General features: G+C 45.8%; 1 protein-coding gene across 10 annotated transcripts in view; it reads right to left on the bottom strand.

Annotated features, from left to right (window-relative positions):
* Positions 1-19,267, bottom strand: part of AGAP1 (ArfGAP with GTPase domain, ankyrin repeat and PH domain 1) — a 301,541-nt gene that overhangs the window by 184,186 nt on the left and 98,088 nt on the right. For all 10 annotated transcript variants that reach the window (XM_027705461.1, XM_027705463.1, XM_027705467.1 and 7 more), the window contains 3 exons: positions 8,717-8,802; positions 4,836-4,977; positions 1,277-1,411 (listed from right to left, as the gene is read on the bottom strand). In XM_027705461.1, coding sequence (XP_027561262.1) covers positions 1,277-1,411; positions 4,836-4,977; positions 8,717-8,802 — 363 coding nt within the window. The remainder of the gene's footprint in view (positions 1-1,276; positions 1,412-4,835; positions 4,978-8,716; positions 8,803-19,267) is intronic.

Genomic DNA, 19,267 nt, shown 5'->3' with positions numbered 1-19,267 from the left:
CCCTAATGGCTGCTGGAAACTCCTAATCAATACAGAAAATCTAGGCAGTGAAAACAGTAATTTTTGCAACTAGTTCAAGAGAAAACAGGGAGCAAAGCACAAAGATGCAGCTTCAAATCTGCTTGAAATCTGATCAAAAGGACAAGTAAAAACATCTCATTTGGAATTAAGCTACTGCAGTGCACGTCAGAATTTTCCATGTAAAATCAGGATGTTTTGCTTTTTTTTTTCCCCATGCAAAAATTACAGTGATTTGCTATTTCCCCCCACGCAGACTTTTTTCTTCCTTTTTATTCCATGTAAAAATATGAAATTTTTGCCTTTCTGTTTGAGAGGTCTTTGTACACACCTCTGCTGGACGCTGAGGGGAAACTGCCTCACATAACCCCAGACAGAGCAGGAATCTGCAACGAAAAACTGACACCGAACCAACCCACTGAACTGAGGAGCTCTGAGAAACATTTACACTTAATTAAGAAGGTTTTCAGGCACAAACTGCTGTGCTGAGGGGCTGACACGAGCACAGTGAGAAGGAAAGGCAGCGAAGCCTCCTGGTGGAAGTTCCACTAGAGGGGGCACAGAGCCCATCTCATGCAGCCAGGAGCTCCAACCTGAGGATCAGGGAATCACACAAGGATCGTCACAGCCCCTGCACGAGGCTCTCGTGGAATCACAGCATAGTCTGGGTTGGAAGGGATCTTAAAGCCCATCTCATTCCACCACATTCCACTATCCCAGGCTGCTCCAAGCCCCGTCCAACCTGGCCTTGGACACTTCCAGGGATCCAGGGGCAGCCACAGCTTCTCTGGGCAACCTGTGCCAGGGCCTCCCCACCCTCACAGGGAAGGATTTCTTCCCAATTTCCAATCTACCTTCTCCTCAGTTCAAAGCCAACTATCCGCCTCTCAACTTCTAACACTCCATGAATACCACGGTACTCAAATATACAATTTAATTTTCAACTACTCTGCACAAAGAGCTTTTCCACAAGCACTAAATCAAATCAAAGAAAACTTTGCTAAAATAAAGCAAGTGCCAAAGAAAACTGAAAATTAAATAAAAGTTAAAAACAGATGCTTAAGGCTAAAGGTGCTGGTAGGGAAAACATCAGTGTCAGTGTGCTGTGCCTTCCACTCCAGATAATGTAACAAAGCCCTTAAAAATAAGCCCTTAAACAGTAATGGATGCTTGGCAAACAGGGCAATACCTGAGCTATCAGACACAGGTGGTTATTTAAGGACTGAGGGATATACTGGGTGAGAAAGGTCTGCTGTACCGTCATGGAAGACTCTCTCCACGTTGAGCCCGTACGTGGCACAGGTCTCGTAGTAGGTGCATCTCTTGAGGTCATTTGACAACTTCCTGGCTCTGGCATCGTCGATGACCCGGGGGTTAGTGGAGCTTATGGCATCTGCAGCAACAGCAGGGAAAAACAGGGATTAAAGATCACCTGAAAACATCACCTTGTCAGTCAGAGTCACGGAATCGTTAAGGCTGGAAAAGACCTTTAAGTTCATCAAGTCCAACCATCAGCCAGCACCACCACCATGTTCACCACTAAACCACGTCCCCAAGTGCCACATTCACACGTTTTCAGAACACTTTCAGGGACAGTGACTCCACTACTGCTCTGGGCAGCCCCTTCCAATGCTTTACAACCCCTTCCATGAAGAAATTTCCCCTAATGTCCAATCTAAACCTCCCCTGGCACAGCATGAGGCTGTTTCCTCTTATAATGAGCAGCACCCCAAACAACGAATTTAAGTACAAACCATGAGAATTTCAGAATTTTTAGAGATGCCAGGGGTTCACATCACTAATGTTACACCTCCATACTAAAATCACCAGCACGCTGATTATAAAACCAGGGGAAAAACCTCCAGTGCTTTTTGTTTACCTTAAATACATATATTTAGTTCAGGAGTTGCAAAAAAATACATAGTCACAGGAAATAACATGATATCAGATGTAAAACATACTTAGCAAAACAAGTGGGTGATTACTACAAACATGTCAAATGATTTTCAGGCCTCCTGTAAATATCAGTTCCTAACAAGTAACTAGAGTGTGAAGCACAAAACATGATGTGCTTTTAAGAAACAGAACATTTTCAGGAGAGGCAATTAAAAATGTGCTGATGTATCACAATTAAAATAAAAATAGATATATCTACTGAAGTTGCTCCATCCCTGGAAGTGTCCAAGGCCAGGTTGGACGGGGTTTGGAGCAACCTGGGATAGTGGAAGGTGTCCCTGCCCATGGCAGGGGATGGGACTGGATGGGCTTTAAGGTCTTGCCCCCAACTATTCTGGGATTCTATGACAGGCCCCAATTACAGCATTTACAGCCTTTCTGCCCCTAAGCATGAAGTCAGTGCCTATTGCAAGGCTGTATTTGTGGCTTGGCCCTGGGCATGACAGGACCCTACCTCAGCTGATGTTATCATTACCTTCTCATCAGATCCAGTGAACACAAATAAAGCAGTTATTTGGAAAAGTAACACTTTTTTTTTCAGCAGAGGGCGCTGACAACATTTAACCAGAAAGGAACTGATAAGGATCAGCAGGGCTTGGAAAAGTTTGCCTTGTTGTTGTGGTCAGGCTGTGGCACTGAGCTGGCTTCAGAAGTCAGGGGAGAACACCTGAAAGCATCAGGCAAGTGCCAGCATTTGGGAGAGATTTCATCTCATGTCTCATTTCAAGAATACCAGTCAAAACCAAGGAGTCCAGGCTGGAGGGGGCTTGGAGCAACCTGGGATAGCAGAATGAGATTATCGTTAAGATCCCCTCCAACCCAAACCATTCTGTACCTCTGTGATATCAAACAGGTATATTTCAAATGTATTTTTAACAGGTATATTTATGTATTTCATATGTTGCATTGCACTGCACTGTTTGACTGTCACATACAGCCAAAAAGCTGTGTTTTTGCCATGATGCTTGCTCTCAGAATTAGCAGTATTTCCATCTTTAGCCAGATTTTTAAAAATCCCCTTTGCATCAGGGCTGCAACAGAAAGTGAACTTTGAAAAAAACTGAATTCCTTGCTGGTAATAATGGGAAGGAGATGGGAAACCATACCCCAAAGTGTCAGCAGGGCACAAAGGAAAACAGCCCAGAGAAACGTTTTCCCCTTGGCCTTTCCAACTCAAGTTCCACACCGAGAGCACAGCCCTTCAGAGCAGCTCCTTTCTGCTTTCTGGGGTGGGTTCTGCTGCCCTAAGGCTTTTGGTCTCCCTACTTCCCCTTTCACTTCTCATCATCTGTTTCCACCCTGCAGCTGGGCTGTGATTGCTCCTTCCAGGCTGTCACCAGGACAAGGCAAAGTGCTCCCTGACCACAGGGCTGGCAAAAAACAGGCTGAGAAAGGAGCAAACAGCTTCCACACAACCAAACCAACTGGCACAGACCAAAGAGGAAGTTGGCCAAAACTGAACCTACCAGAACAACTCCTGACACTTGTGTTCTCCCTCTAACACAGCACAGTAACCTGGTGACAGACTTGGAAAGGGATCTTCCAGTGGGAAGGAACCCAAAAGGAGCGAGGAGCAGCTGAGGGAGCTGGGTAGAGCCAGGTGGGGCTCCCAACCAACAGGATGAGAGGAAACTGCCTCAAGCTGTGCCAGGGGAGGTTCAGGTGGGATATCAGGAAAAATCTCTTCACCAAAAGGGTTGTCAATCTCTGGCACAAGCTGCCCAGGGAGGTGGTGGAGTCACCATCCCTAGAGGTGTTCAGAATTGGGGACACAGGTTAGTGGTGGCCTAGGCAGTGCTGGGTTAATGGCTGCACTCAATGATCTTAGTGGGCTTTTCCAACCTCAATGATTCCAGGGTTCTGTGATCTACATGGCCAGGAGCAGGGCAGCCTCAACTCTGGTGTGTCTGCTCCACACAGCAAACCAGCCACAGCACAGGGAACTGGTGAAACAGTAAGGGATGCACTGGCAAAGCAAGGCAGGGAATGTCCAAAAGACAACTCAAATGCCAAAGACACTGAAAGATTGTAAGTACCATTCCCTTGCCACACCTCCCTGTAGGACAGCTGTGGTTAGCTGCTGCTGCTGCTGCCCCAGAAGGAATTTTGGAAAAACTGGGGGAAGGCCTGTCTCAGGTGGTAAAAAACTGGATTTCTGTTTGAAACACAGAGGCCTCCTGGAGGCACTGCGTGGGGACATGGTTCAGTTCTGCTTCCCAACATGCTGCTGGAGGTTTTCCACCCCTGATCCGTTTGCCTCTTAGCAATGGCAAAGTGTTGAACACTTCTAGACTGCCAAGCACATGGAAACTGGACTCCAGACCTTCGTTACACAACTGATGCACCTGCCCAAATTCAACATGAGCATGTCCCTGCTGAGCAAGAAAACCACCATGACCAGCAAGCACTCAAAATACTATTTAAAATCTCCTTGTAAGACATAACATCCTGGAATAGCTTGGGTTGGAAGGGACCTCAAAGCTCATCCCGTTCCACCCCCTGCCATGGGCAGGGACACCTTCCACCGGCCCAGGTTGCTCCAAGCCCCGTCCAACCTGGCCTTGGACACTTCCAGGGATGGGGCAGCCACAGCTTCTCTGGGCAACCTGTGCCAGGGCCTCCCCACCCTCCCAGGGAAGAATTCCTTCCAGTATCTGACCTCAATCCCCCCTCTCTCATCCCTGCTGAAGCCCCACACCCCCTCTCCCAGAGTGCAGCCAGGACTTGTGTGTCCCACCTCAAACCAGCCCTCACAACGCCCCGGCCCTGCTGCAAAGGGGAAAGGACAGGACGTGGCTTTGCCAGCCTGGAACAGTGTCTGTGGTCAGAAAAGCAGCCCTGGGAAGGCAGCCTGGCCTTACCCTGTGTTCCCACCAGGACCATGGGGATCTCACTGGTGTTGCGGTAGTTGGCCATGCGGCTGTAGTAGTGGTACACGGTCTGGAAGCTGACTTCATCCTCCAGGCTGAAGACAAAGATAACAGCATCCACCCACATGGCAAACTGCAGGAGGAAACCAGAGAGGGCACACTGTGAGAACAGCAGCACAGACAGAGGGGAAAAGAGAAAAAAACAAAAGGAGAAACATTCTTACCTTCCTTGGTGGGAAATACCCAGCAGAGCAACTTATTGACAATAACCAAAATCTTAAAAGTGGCATCAGCTTCTAAAATGATGAGTGTCCTCCCTCTGCAGGGGATGGGGGTCTGGGAGGCACCAAATTTCTCCCCACACTCACAACAGCATCCCTTCCTCACTGGGGTCTGATACTACAAGCTCAACTGCCATCAGTGCACGTTGGGTTTGACCCACAGAAAAAACATGGCAGGCCCAGATTTCCCAATCTGTGCATTTCAGATGTGTAACACTTATGTCCAGGCACGTGACTTAGTGTGGTATTCCCCCCCAGGATTTCCATGCATGCATGCTGATGTTGCCAGGACAAGCCTTGCTGGGAATTCTCAGATCTTGACCAGTACCCAAACCCAGTAATCTGAGATTTCCAGTTCTTCACTCTACACTCTCCACTGAGCCAACAGCACCCAGTGCCTCGTTCTGCTCTCAGAGGAGGAGCATCAGTAGCCTGCTAAGAGACATGCAGGTGCACAGGCCAAGGCAAGGTGCCCTCAGGTGACCATGCAAGTGAGAAGGTTTCAGCTCACAAGTGAAATAAGATTGTTTAAAGACATTTAACTTAACAGTGGACATACAAAAGGACATCAAGAAAAGACTGAAGTTAAGCTTACCTCACTGCCTTTACTTTTGCCTAAGTGACTCCATTCCTACCCAAATTTAGAGCAATGGAAAGAAGCTTCAGCCATGGGCATTTTCATGCTCTTTGTGTCATTACTGTGTGTCAGGGACACTGGGGGGATGCTGAACAGAGAGGGCTGCAAGGAGGTTCACTGGGGAAAGGTTCTGCATATTCAGGACTGTCTTGTATGGACACCAAACACCACCTTGTCTGTTATGGTGTAAAAACAGCCAGAAATGGTTTGAGGTTTTCAAGACAGTCAGGAAGCCAATGTTCCAGAGGGCAAGGACAGGACTGGTGACACACAGCACAGTTACTGCCAGGATAAGGTCAACCACCACACTGGGATATCTGAACTGTTCAACCCAGAAGATGTAACCAGAGGAACTGGACACAGCAGCATTACTGTGGGTTTGGGTCTCATTATAAATAGTTTTCTCTGATTGGACTCAGCACTATCACACCAAGAACTCCCTGCAACTACAATATCCTTAAAGTCTCCCTAATCCTTCTGAGTATTTGCTCAGTGTGCAGCAGCAGCCTTCTAATGAAGATCATTTTAAAACATCCACAGATTTATACAAAGCAGTTCCTCCAGACACAAAATATTTCCAGTAATGTCTTACTTCTCTTTTTATGTTGAAATAAAGCTTGATCTTTGTCCATATCAGACCTGTGGTACTAAAAACCCAAGGAATTTTGGGAAACACACAAGGTCTGGAAACACTGGATGTCTTATCCACAGCACTGTGCAGGGAATGGCTTGAAATAAGAACAGGTCAGCTGGTGTAACACAAATCCATCCTCAGAGTTAGGACTGTGTGTGAGCAGAGCTGGTAGTTCAAGGAAAGCCCAAAACCAAATTATATTAAAAAAAAAAAAAAGCTTTACATGTCAAGAAAATAGCATGCAACAGCCTGTTATAGGTCAGTTACTATGTTAATTGGGTTTTACAGTAGCAAATGGAATTATTTTCATCTTTGAGCAATTTTATGTTAGACAAAGAAAAGAGAGATCATAGACCCACAAAGTGAGTCTTCAGGGGAGGTTGTTTTCTGCCCCTTCCTGACAAAAAGAAGGGGGAAGCAACCTGGGGAAATCTCCCTGGCCCAGTGCCAGGAACAGCACAGTTCAGTTCCTCACTTATTACATACTTACATATCATAATATAAACTTATCCTCCTTAGGAAGTCGTAACTCCATCCCAATTATTCATGAACCCAGAAATGAACTTTTCATTCCAGGAATTAATAACCAGATTAAAGACTTTCAATACACATGAGACCTGAGATTACACCCAAAAACTCCAAAGGGGATTTACCTGTGAAACCCATGTGCTGAAAGGTGAAACAGCACTGACACCTTAAACCTCTCCATCCTTATCACTTGCTGAACAACAAATCTGAGCCACAAAAGAACCACAGAATGATTTGGGTTGGAAGGGACTTTAAAAGCTCATCCTGTTCCACCCCCTGCCATGGGCAGGGACACCTTCCACCAGACAACAGTAATTAAACCCCCAAGTTTACCTCACAGAGACCAAAAGCACACCCCGTGCCTGTTCATTAGTCTGCACTTAGCCCAGACAAACTCTGAAAACCCAATTCTCTGGGCAGAAAAACATTTCCCATTGCTGTGTGTACCTTAACACCTCCAGTATTCATGGTTTTTAGATGAGTGAATGTTCTCTAAGCACCAGGGCCTGGAAGCTGTGGGGAGCTTCAGCCAAATCCCTCCCAGCCCCAAACAGAGCACTCCTTGTGGGCTCCTGCTGACAGGGCTGCAGATGTGCCAGCAACACTCATTTTTTTTGTCTTTTAACTTCCTTCCAGGATGTCTCTCTGGGTCTCCATTTCCTCCACCTCCTTTCTCTTCCCCTTTGTCCGGGCACCTTCCCCTCCTGCAGCTCAAGTGGTGCACTGAAACCCGAGCTGCTGCTGCTGGCACCGCTCCCCTTCAGCTGCTCCTCAGCCTCAATTATTGCTTGTTTGGAAGCTGAGCCAGCCCTGAACAGCCCAGCAAAGCAAGGACAGCAGCAGCCAACACACCTGGGAAACTCTGTGGGTGCCCAGGTAAGAAGAGGAGGAGGAGGAGGAGGAGGAAGATGTCCAGGACAAGGACGGTGCCTGCAGACACGCTGGGTCTGTGCTGATTTAAGCAGTGGCACAGGGGACAGGACAAGGGGAATGGCTTCTTCTTGCCACAGGGCAGGGTTAGATGGGATATTGGGAAGGAATTCTTCCCTGTGAGGGTGGGGAGGCCCTGGCACAGGTTGCCCAGCTGTGGCTGCTCCATCCCTGGGAGTGTCCCAGGCCAGGTTGGACAGGGCTTGGAGCAACCTGGGCTGGTGGAAGGTGTCCCTGCCCATGGCAGGGGGTGGAACAAGATGAGCTTTAATGAGCCTTCTAACCCAAACCCTTCTGTAATTCTATTAAATCCTGGCGTGTCACCTGCTGTGAGAGAAGGAGGTAACAGAGCACACACAGAATTCCCAGTCAGAAATCCAGGAACTCAGCGGTGCCGAACTGGAACTTGCCAAGTTGAGTCTTACACAGCAAAATACAGAAGCAGCAGGGAATGCAAAGATTTGGACACGAGTATGTGTGTCACTGTGTTCATGTCTACTTTGTATTTTAACAATTTAGAGCTTTAAAATCAGAAGAGAAGTTGACTGTAACACGCAATTTTGTCACCAGGGGAAACACACGGACTGGGCTTTCAAGAGACATTAACTGTATATCCTCATTTACACAGTTTTACTTGTAATACCAAATATTTTCTACCCAGACTCTTTAATGCACTGTAATTGAAATCCCAAACATTTTCTGAATAAAATCTTTTTCACCTGAGGGCGATGCAGGAATTTTCCCAGCAGAAGGATGAGAGGGACCCAGGGCAGAACAAAGCCAAGCCAGTTCTTTTGAAGGAAGGTTTTTAAAAGCAGGGAAAGCGAGGCTTCAGGCTGCCAAGGCTCTCAGAGATGCTCACCTGAGCCTCCGGAGGGCCTCCTTCATCTCTAATCAGCAGCAGGTAGCTTTGTCCATCAACTACTATCTCCTTCTTGAATCTCCCACCTGTCACACAAAGCAGCTGGTTAGAGACAGCAAAGGCACAACACACACCACAGAAAAAGGCTTCACTTGTGGAAAAATGGGGTCCTTAAAGTCTTTTTTGCAATTAACCAAGTACTGTCATGTAAGCTGAGTTTATATGCACACACATAGGAATTACTTAAGAAAGGTAAGGCATGTACTTGCCTTTTTTATATATATACATATATATTTTTTTATATATATATATTTCTCTCTATGTAAGTAATAAGGATAATGTGGAGAGAAGCCAATGACTACATTACAAACAATAACTCCCACGTCAGGTGTCCCTGGTTTTCATACATATGGCTGGAACACCGTAGGTATCACCTTTGTTTTATGTAATAGTGAGAAAAGTATCTCTAAGAAAGGTAAACATGGGACAGTTGTTTACAAACAATGCTGCCTGTTATAACCAAAATCGGTTTCCTGTGGGGATCAGCATTTCCTCAAGGGAAGCCCAGTTCTTAGAGCACACACGGGATGTTATGGAAATGAGAGTTCTATATTCAAACACCACAGTTAGGGGAAAATACCAGACACATGTTAGACAAAGAAGCTACAATGGTGGTACCTCTGGAGAGACGTGCTAAACTAAGGGAGGACGTCGTGCTGCTGACTCAGGATGGATCCCAGGCCTGCTCTGCACAGCCAGATAAAGAGTGGAGCTGCAGCCTTCAAGCACATCCCAGCCCTGCCCCTGCTGTTCAGGGACATGCAGAGCACTGGGTGCTTTGAACACCAAAGAGGCATCGACCCCAAAGCCCAGGCACCTGCTCCTCCCCTGGCTCGGGGGACTCCAGGCCTGGCCCCAGGGCAGGCTTGGAATTGCCTCCTTGGGGGCTAAAAGCCTGTTTTGGGCACTCTGCTGTCTCCCTTCAAAATGACAAATCCCATTGAGGGCTGCTGGTGTGACCGAGCCTGAGCCAGGATTAGCAAACGTGGCCTGAGTCCTTGGGAGGCATTTCAGCTCCTCTCCTGGAAGCAAACCCACTCTGAACTCCCCACCTAAGACCCAAAGTCCCCAAGGCTTAGCAAGACCAACCTCACAGCTGAGCTGACCACACCGAGATAAAACACTTCTATCAACACACCCTAAACCTCTTCCTTCATCCCTATTTTTTTAAACTGGAATTATTTCTAATTTGAGCCCCAGTTCCCAACCACACACTCTAAAACTTGTCACACTACCAAAACACCACCTTTAAACACGTGGTGGGCGAGTAAGTCAGCAAATACAGGGTAATGCTGAGCCTCAAAACACAACAATTTGCACAAAAATTGCTGCCTCAGGGGAACACCACACTGCCTTGAACCCACCATTCCCCAGCCCAACCACAACAGCAGCTCTCAAACCCAAGATCAATTCACACTTCAGCTCTGTGCAATACTTAAGCATCTTTAAACACACTTTGTGTTTAATAAAAGATGTAAGAATGGGGGTGGTGGTTGTGGTTTTCTGCTGGGGCTTTTTTGTTGTTGTTGTTTGTGGGTTTGGGGTTTTTTAAAAACCTTTTCTTTATAAAGCTACCCTATCATTATTACTCTATTAGCCCTACTAAACATGCAGCAATTAGGACTATCACATTTCTGGTTGTTTAATGGCACAGGAGCAGGAGAGCTACATATAGATTTTCATTTCACTCACAAACTGGATTTCAATTTTGCCTTCAGAGATCCAGTGGCAGATAAATATATATCATTAGTGAACTTGAAAAGAACAATCAACCGTAAAGCTTGTAAAGGAAAACCGGTCTCGGCTCTCAGGAACTGGATTTCTATTCATCAGACCATTATTTCTATATGTTGTCAATTAATTGCACGTGCTTCACACTGAAGTGTTAAACAAGATGAATTACTTAATATAGAGCCCTCCAGGGAGGCTCTTGAAAGCTGTAAGTAACAATGGCAACGCAGGATAGACGTGATTGGAGAGTGAAAGTTCTGCCTAATTGCCATTTCCTATTTCCTTTTCTTGAGCACTGAAAGTTCACCCAGATAATTATGAAATATCACAAACTGCATGTGGTTCAGAGCCAACTTACTACTCCCCTGGTCAACAGGATGCCTGGCAACTGTCACTGTATCTTCAGAGAAGGCACAGACAAGGTGAAATAAAACACTTAGGCAGAGAATTGAAAAATATTCAAGTGTATATGTGAGCACTAAGATTTATTCTTCTTGGTCACTACTGATTTGGGTGGTGAGAGCAACTTGGAGAAGGGTACTATGTCTAAAAAATACAGTCTGAAGTTATCCAACAGCTCTTTTCCTACAGGAATCCATAAATGACCAGGCTTGTGGAGCTGCTCTGTGCCTTCCCCCAAAGCACTGTGTGAGGAGCTCAGCACAACCCTAACACATTGTTATTTCCAGTATTAAATTCAGATATTGACATGCTGTCCCACTTCACCAGGACTGTCACACAGTCAGTTCAAATCTACTCAAGTGGCTCCTTCATCCTTAAAAGCTGGATGTGCTCATTAGCTGGAACAGTCACATCCCCTCACACATCCTCCATTCCTGTTTGGGTTTAGGGATTTCATGAGAAATAGTTAAAATTTAATACCCCCAACCAAACTCTTTAAAAAAAGAATGACCTGCATTTCCATTCTGTACTAAATATTTCAAATCAAATCTGAAGATCCAGAAATGTAACAGCAAACTCACGCTCATCCCTCAAGTAAGAATCATTTTATGCAAATCTCAGCTCCCAGCAGGATGCATCCCTAACAACTTCTGTGTCTACAGCATTATGGAGCCCTTATCAGGAGCACACCACAAAATCAGGAGCTGCACAGGACAGAGGTTGAGAGAACCTCTCTCAATATCAAGAATTTACATAAACAGTGAAGAATATACAGAGCAAGGCTGTACCCTGCAGATATCTGTGACTGCAGGATTAAAGGCAAACAATAAACTGACTCTGCCTTTGACTTGAGCCTTGATGAGACCCATCACTGGTTTGGGGAAACCAAAGCAGGGCCAGGGCAGTGATTCTGGGATGGTCCAGTTTGGACAGCACCACGGTCACTATTTTTAAAAACTTACATCTCTGGAGTTTGTAAAGCACCAGAGGCAAAGAGGAATCAGAGAGATGAGCCAGTTCAAATATTGAATTACAGCAGCCTGTAAACACGTCAGGACGTCTCTCATGGCTACAAGACAGGCCTGTGCTCTCCTGAACATCCCTGGGTGTGATGGAGCCACCAATCACTGCCTGAACCACCGAGAACAAAGGAATGACCTGCTCAGTCTAAAGGAGGAGCTCCAAACCCACAGCACTGTTCCCATGGGAGGCACTCGCTCTGCTCCAGTCCCATCAGTGTTGTTCCACACTCTAATGAGGGAATTCCCAGCTCCCAGCTGTAGCTGGGAGGTCACAGGGACACAGGCAGCCTGCAGCACAGCTCCAGGGACCTGCAGTGCTCCTGCCAGGGCACCACAGGCACAGGGAAGCACCTTATTCCCACTTTTCCAGGGCTAGAACATCATCTGTTCACACAAACCTGTACCCAATCTTTCAGCAGGTGGCAAACATCACTGCTGTGCCCAAAGCCACCAGCACAGGGAGTGGGACCTCTGAGAACACCATAAACCACCCGCTCTCTCAGGTGCACCTGCCCAGATCCCTGCCATAAAACACTCCACAGAAATACACAGCTTTGATCAATATAAAGCTGAATAAATTCTGTGCATCAGCAGTTTACAGCCTGGCCTGAAGCCCCAGCACAAATCAGAGCACGGGGCTGGGGGGATCAACAAAAGCCTCCTAATCTCATTTTCATGCACGACGTTCTCTAGGTTAGTGCTCAGAACCAGCACTAGGGCAAAAATTATCCAGGAAGAATTGATATTAACTGTAAACACAGCACACATTTGTAATCAAAGGTGCTGTATATTACAAAAGCTGGCTGTTACGTGGGGAATTCCAGGGCTGAAGGCTTTAATCCAGCTCTGACAGCCTGGCTGGGAGCTGGGCCGCTGCGGAATTGCTCAGCGGAGCAGCCTCTGATTTTCATCCCCTATCCCCAGGCCCCACTGCACTCACCAGCCTCTCCACTCAAGCACATTGCCACGGGGATGAAGATATTTGGCCATATGAGAAAGATAAATTTCGGGGGGCTGGCCACAAACAAACCCAGGCAGCAGCTGAATGTCTGCTCTGGCGGGGTGAGACAGAGGTGGGACTGCAGCAGCTCCAAAGCCTGGATCTCATATTCCCAATGACACGTGCATTCTGACAGCAGCAGCCAGTTGTCTTACACAGGCACACTCTCTGCCTTTTTCTTCCTCAGAAGATGGGAAAGAGTGCCAAGAATCCAGCTCCTCCCCAGGGAAACACGTTAAGAAAACCTCCATTCAAACCTACTGGCCTTGGAGTTTGCCAGTCCGAGATTTTTATTCAAACAAACTACTTTAAAAATGTTTTCCCCAAAAAGCATATTACTACAAGGATTCAAACCCTACAAGAAGGATTAAAACTAAATTTACCTGTGGTTGAGTGTTTAACCACAGAAGTGCAAAGACTGGGGAACCACCACTCTCACATGAGACTAAATCTGCACCAGGTTGCCAAGAGAGCACCTGGGTAAAAAACCCCCAAAAACCAACAAAAGCAACCTAGACTGAGCCCTTCAAACCCCACCATCTGCTTCTCCCAGTGGGTCTAGGATATAGTTTAGGAGATCCATGGATAGGTCTCCTGAAGTATGAAGCCATTCCCAATTACAGCAAGGTAACCCCCAGGCACCACGTGTGATGCAGTATTACAGCACACAGACAACCTTTTCTTTACATAAAAACTGGCATGGAAGCACTGATACACGACCTTGCAATTCCATGGAAAGAGGGCTTACTGCTGGAATTTCAGAAGCAGCTGCAATGACAATTACCAACTTAATTCTGAGATATAATCACTGACGTATTTTCAGTGCCCCCCAGAGGGTCCCCAAAACCTGGTGGTGATTTCAAAGGAGGTCAACTCAATTTTAAGCTTTTAAGGATTCAGGAAAACAGCTTATACTTAAAATAAATAAATAAATAAATAAAATTAGCTACTCAAGTTGCACAGAATCACAGAACATTCAGAGTTGGAAGGGACCCACAAGGATCATCCAGTCCAACTTCTGGCCCTGCACAGAATCAGAGGCCAAATTTAATGCCATTTAATAGGGGTTAGATGGCAAATGGAGAGGTGGGAGGTTCCATGCTGAGGACAAATAGAGGCAGTTATGCTGAATGCTATTTTTCAGAGGCCTGTGGTCCCAATTCCAAGCAGCAGAGGATGTAGCTGGTAGAGCAGTGCAGCCCTGGCCCACCTGACTGGCACTGCAGCTTCAGGAAATAAGGGACAGAGTGACATCCTGCTGCCACCCACTCTTGGCTCAACACCAGCCAGTGGGCAGGACACAGGCAGCAGTGCCTCCCATCAACCTTAAACAGCTGCAACAAGCACCTACAGAAATAGAAACCCCAAAAACCCTGTGGTGTTTCACAGGCCAGGATGGAGAGAGCATTTATTGCAGCCAACCCCATGTTATTGCACATAAATGCAGCTAAGAGACATTTGGGTGCAGGGAGGGAATAACTCCCCAGCAGAGTCTCTCTCTGCTAGAACAATGTGGCAAAAGGAGAAGCCAAAAGCACAGTAAACTTCATCCTCTGGCCATCCAAGGCCAGGCTGGGCAGGGCTTGGAGCAACCTGGGACAGTGGAAGGTGTCCCTGCCCATGGCAGGAGGTGGAACAAGATGGGCTTTGAGGTCCCTTCCAACCCATTCTGTGATTCCATGGTGAACAGGCTGAGATGAGATCCAATGTTATATCTCAGAGGGAGAGGAAGGGACCAATTAACCCCCAAGATAAATGAGAGAACAGCAGAGCCACCCTCGGAGCAATCAAGTTTCCTTCACTCCATGGAGAGGGGAGCAGAGCAGTGCATGTGCTACTTTCACTATAAAGCTTCCTGCACTCAGTGCAGACTGTGTTAAGCCAATTAGACTAAAACCACTGTCCTGTGAGTGCAGACACAGAGGTAAAACCACCCTGTCCTCATCAAGTGACTCCTCTGAAAAATGAAGGATGATACCAAAGCAAGTTTCTGCGGGAGCTTCACCCCTCCTGCACGCAGCTTATTAACAGCCTGGAAGATGGAAGTAACACAGGCCACTTAATTTCTAGATAATGAAGCAGGAGGGACTGCAATTATCTTAGAAAATTGGATTGTACTTCAACGTGACCATAACGAGTTGGAAAAATAGAGGGGAAAAACAAAGCAGCATCACGGGGCCAAATGGAGGGACCAACTCCCTGCAGAAAGATGGGGCAGGATGGAAAAACCCTCTGGCACTGCAGGGAAGCAGCAGGGAATTCTTGTCCTAGCCCGTGTCACCATCCCAACCTCAGCCTGTACACTCTGGGTAGGGCACCACGTGGAAGATAAGGACCAAAAAGGTGTGCCTAGAAAATACCCAGTAAGAAAAATCAGCGTATTTCACTGACAGCAGGTGCAGAGTGTTACTTACACATCACACCCACTAACTGGATACACACTGCAAGTCTAATTTTAAAAGCTTATTTTTATCAAGCCAGCTGGAGACAAACAAAACCCAGAGTCAGCTCCTCTGGGCAGGATGTGACACCACTTTAGTACACTCCTGCCTGTTTCCATCACCAGCCTTTTCAAGTTTTAAAAGTTGACACCCCAAACCAGCACTTTCCAAACAAAGCTCCTCACAGAGTCAGCCCCGTGCTCTTTTTTGCTGCAGTTCTTTAAAAGTTGCCTTATCACACATTTCATCTTCCAGGCAAACCCACCCTACACCTTTTTAATCTAACACATAATTCAGCTGCTCAAAATTTCTGCTTGACTTCACAAACTTCCAACATCATTTCAAAGATTTTAACCTAATTACTAACAAACCCTAAACAGCATAACCAAGACAGGCCAAAAACTTAACTCCTAAAAGCACTGAACCACAGATTTCAAGCCCTTTTTTACCTCTCTTTTTTTAAATATCCCTTTGCTTTTTATACACAGTTTATAGCCAGCTTCTGTAATACTGTCCTTTCATTACAGTTTTACATCACAAATAGTAACCCTGAAGTTAGAACTGGACTTAGCTGTGATTACACTGTAATCTGTCCTCCCTAAAACGGGCACTAACACAGTGACATCCTGTGCAAATCAACGAGGCCACTGAGAATTCATCACACTGTGAATGAAATCAGTTCCCTCCCATCCCCTGCCTTCTGACACAACTTCCCAAAACAACGACAGATTTAAAGGAAGGTGGAAATTTAATTCATTTAACTAAGAAATGAAACACAAGCTGAACAAGAAACATGTTCAAAGAACACACTAAGATTTGGCTTTGGGATCGAGAGTGATATAATGAGCTACATTCACAAATACACCCAGGAGTAATATTTGAGAAATGAAGTGGGAGGGAGGTCCTTCTTCCAGCAGCAGCCACTCCAAACTGGCTGCTGACTCAGCAGCAGGAAGCAGGGAGAACTGGAGAGCTGGAATCTTGGAATCACAGACTCAGTAAGGCTGGAGAAGCCCTCCACGATTAAGTCCAACAACTGACCCAGCACTGCCAAAGCCACCACTAAACCACGTCCCCAGGTGCCACATCCACGTTTTTGGAACACTTCCAGGGATGGTGACTCCACCTCTGCCCTGGGCAGCCTGTTCTGATGCTTGACAACTCTTTTGGTGAAGAAATTTCCCCTAATATCCAATTAAACCTTCCCTGGCACAGGCTGAGGACATTTCCCCTTGTCCTATTGCTTGTTACTTGGGAGAAGCCCCTTGTATTGCTATTAAGAGCAGCTGTAAATCTGCATTACAGTTTTAACCCGGGACACAACATTCCAAGAAGCCTTTTAGGAGAAGGGCACAAATCCTAAAGACGTTACTCATCCAAACCTTGGAGTATTCAAGGTGCAACACGTTAAAGACATCACCTTAAAGAGCTCAAAAAGGGAAGCCCCTTGTAGGAAACTGCTTCTTCAGCACCTTCTCCCCAGGAAAAGTGCAAATTCTTGAGTTCTTCCTTTAATTACCACAGTTCCTTATTTGTGTGACATTTAAAACAGTCGCCAACTCACTGGAACAGAGAGGTTTTCAAAGGATTCTCCAACCCACACAGGCAGTCCCAGGAGGAGGAGGAGAGGGAAGGGCTCCAGAGGGGAGGGGGCAGAATACATAAACATTTTGTGTCTTTTATGCTAAGCCTGAAAGGCTCCAAAAGCCCAGGAGAGCCCACTGCAGCAGCACTTTAAAAGGATCAAAAAGAGACAAGTGTTGTTTTATATCTGGGTGTCAGCATGAAATGCCAAATAAAAATAAATCAGCCAATCCTGTTTGAAAAGAATGGAAGACAAAGAACTGGAAATAGGTAATTTTGAAACACGTGCCTCAAGTCATCCCTGTCCCCTGCACACGTGTGGGTTTACACACAGAAAAACTACTCAGGTACCTTCAGCTGCCTCAAAGTGCTGCAGGAGCTCGTGAAACATTGAAAGGATCTGTAAACAAAAAGCTTGTAAACATTGAAATCACAGTGGAAAATTTCAGCTTCCCCGTGTTTTGTAGCTCAAGAACCTCAAAACGTGACTTTAAGGTTAATGTGGTTTTTTTGAACTCCTGTGCACTTGGCATTCTTGCAAAATCTCCCTGTACAAGCACATAAACAGGCATGATGTCAGGATATAACCGTGTAGGATGGTCATTTTCTGGAATTCCAAAAAATCATGAATGAAAAAGCAAGAATGTTTCCAAGAAAAGCACTTAAATACACCCTCAGGGGACACACTTCCCTGCTCTTCATTTGCATTTCAGCCAGCTGCTTGCTGAGAACAGAGAGCACAGATTAGTCTGGGGCACATCCTCTCTTTATTCAGGAGAGATCAAATTGGGCTGTTTACTAAATATGGCCTTCCTACTTATTTGAAAAAATATTAACTGGATAAAAATAGCCAGTGGCTTCTGCAAAGAGATTGGCAACCTTAGGAACCTGATTGTTCCCAGCAGGAAGGATTACATGAATCACAGGGAGAAGGGAACAAGAGTCAGAGCTACAGAAGGGAAAACTGTCCAATTCTGCTGCAGCTCCCATGTTCTGTTCATCCCAAAACACCAAACTGGGAAGGATCCCAGAATCCCAAAGGGTTTGGCTGGGAAGGGATCTCCCATTATCCCTCCAAGCCCTGTCCAGCCTGGCCTGGCCCTTTTTTTACCATCTCTTTTTTTCCCAGAAGCAGCTCCATTCTTGGATTCACCCCAGCAAGGGAAGCATCAGACCTGACTGAAGCCACCTGGAAGGTCACCCCAGTGAATAGATTGTGCCTGAACTTTCTGCACAGATATTGTGTAAGAGTCTGTAACCAGACAAAATCTCTTAAGAGGATGGGAAGGAAAGCAGCTGAAATTTTAAAGCAGTCTGCCTCAATCCTCCTTGCATAATTACCCTCTGCTGGGGAAGAATGGGACAGAAATAGTTACTAGGGACAATAAATTGAAAAACATGGACATCCAGCCCCCAAGATGTAATTTCTACTTAGAATCAGAATCCTTTAGGTTGGAAAAGACCTTTAAGATCATTGATACATGTTTTTGTTACAGGCTGGGAACTTATTTTTGTGATGCTTCCATTACATTCTTCAAAGGGAAGGCTGAAGGTGACACTTGGTTTAGCATTTTAATAATAACCACGACCATTCCTGCTATTTTATGACCATTTCATGACCATTCCTGCTATTCAACTGATACACTGTTCACTGTGCTACTGGAAAAAGTTATTTGGTGAAAGTTGCAATAGTATAAAATTATTTTTAGGTCAAATTTGGAGAGAAAGTAAATGCTCACAGCTTTCTGGAGAACACCATTAAAGGCTTTATTCTGTACCTCTTACTGGGGGGAAATTTCATTTTTATTACAAGTTCCTCCACACACAGGAGATGAAACCTCACTGACTGCAACAGCTACTTGCTGCCTCGAGTCAGGATGCTGGATGGGTTTTATGCCTTTGGAAACACAGAACCTATTTACTCCACATGAAAAAAAAAAAAAAACAAAACACTTAAATATACCCCAAAGTACATGGAAGAAAAAAACCTCCTTTTTCCTCATCCCAGCCGAGACACCTTGGACAATTTATCTGCCTTTTTTCTTTATTACACTCACTGGAAAAAAAGTACTGAAATAATAATGATATGACTTAAGATATTCACAGACATAGCAGAGGTGTGGAAAAGCCTTTAAGTCACGTTTCACACCTCGGTGGCTTTTTGGAAACAAAGCCCAAACAGAATCTCCTGACACTCCTATTCCTGTCAACTTCAGCTCACCTTGGTCTGCAAAGAACTCAAATTCCACACCCGGCCCTGGGTTCACTTTGTTCCTAAGGCAGAATTTGATTTTAGCTGGGGGAAAAGAAA

Source organism: Neopelma chrysocephalum, unplaced genomic scaffold (assembly GCF_003984885.1).
Source record: "Neopelma chrysocephalum unplaced genomic scaffold, ASM398488v2 Primary Assembly neopelma1_335, whole genome shotgun sequence".
Classification (NCBI taxonomy): Eukaryota; Metazoa; Chordata; class Aves; order Passeriformes; family Pipridae; genus Neopelma; species Neopelma chrysocephalum.
This window is presented reverse-complemented; position numbering and strand designations above follow the sequence as displayed.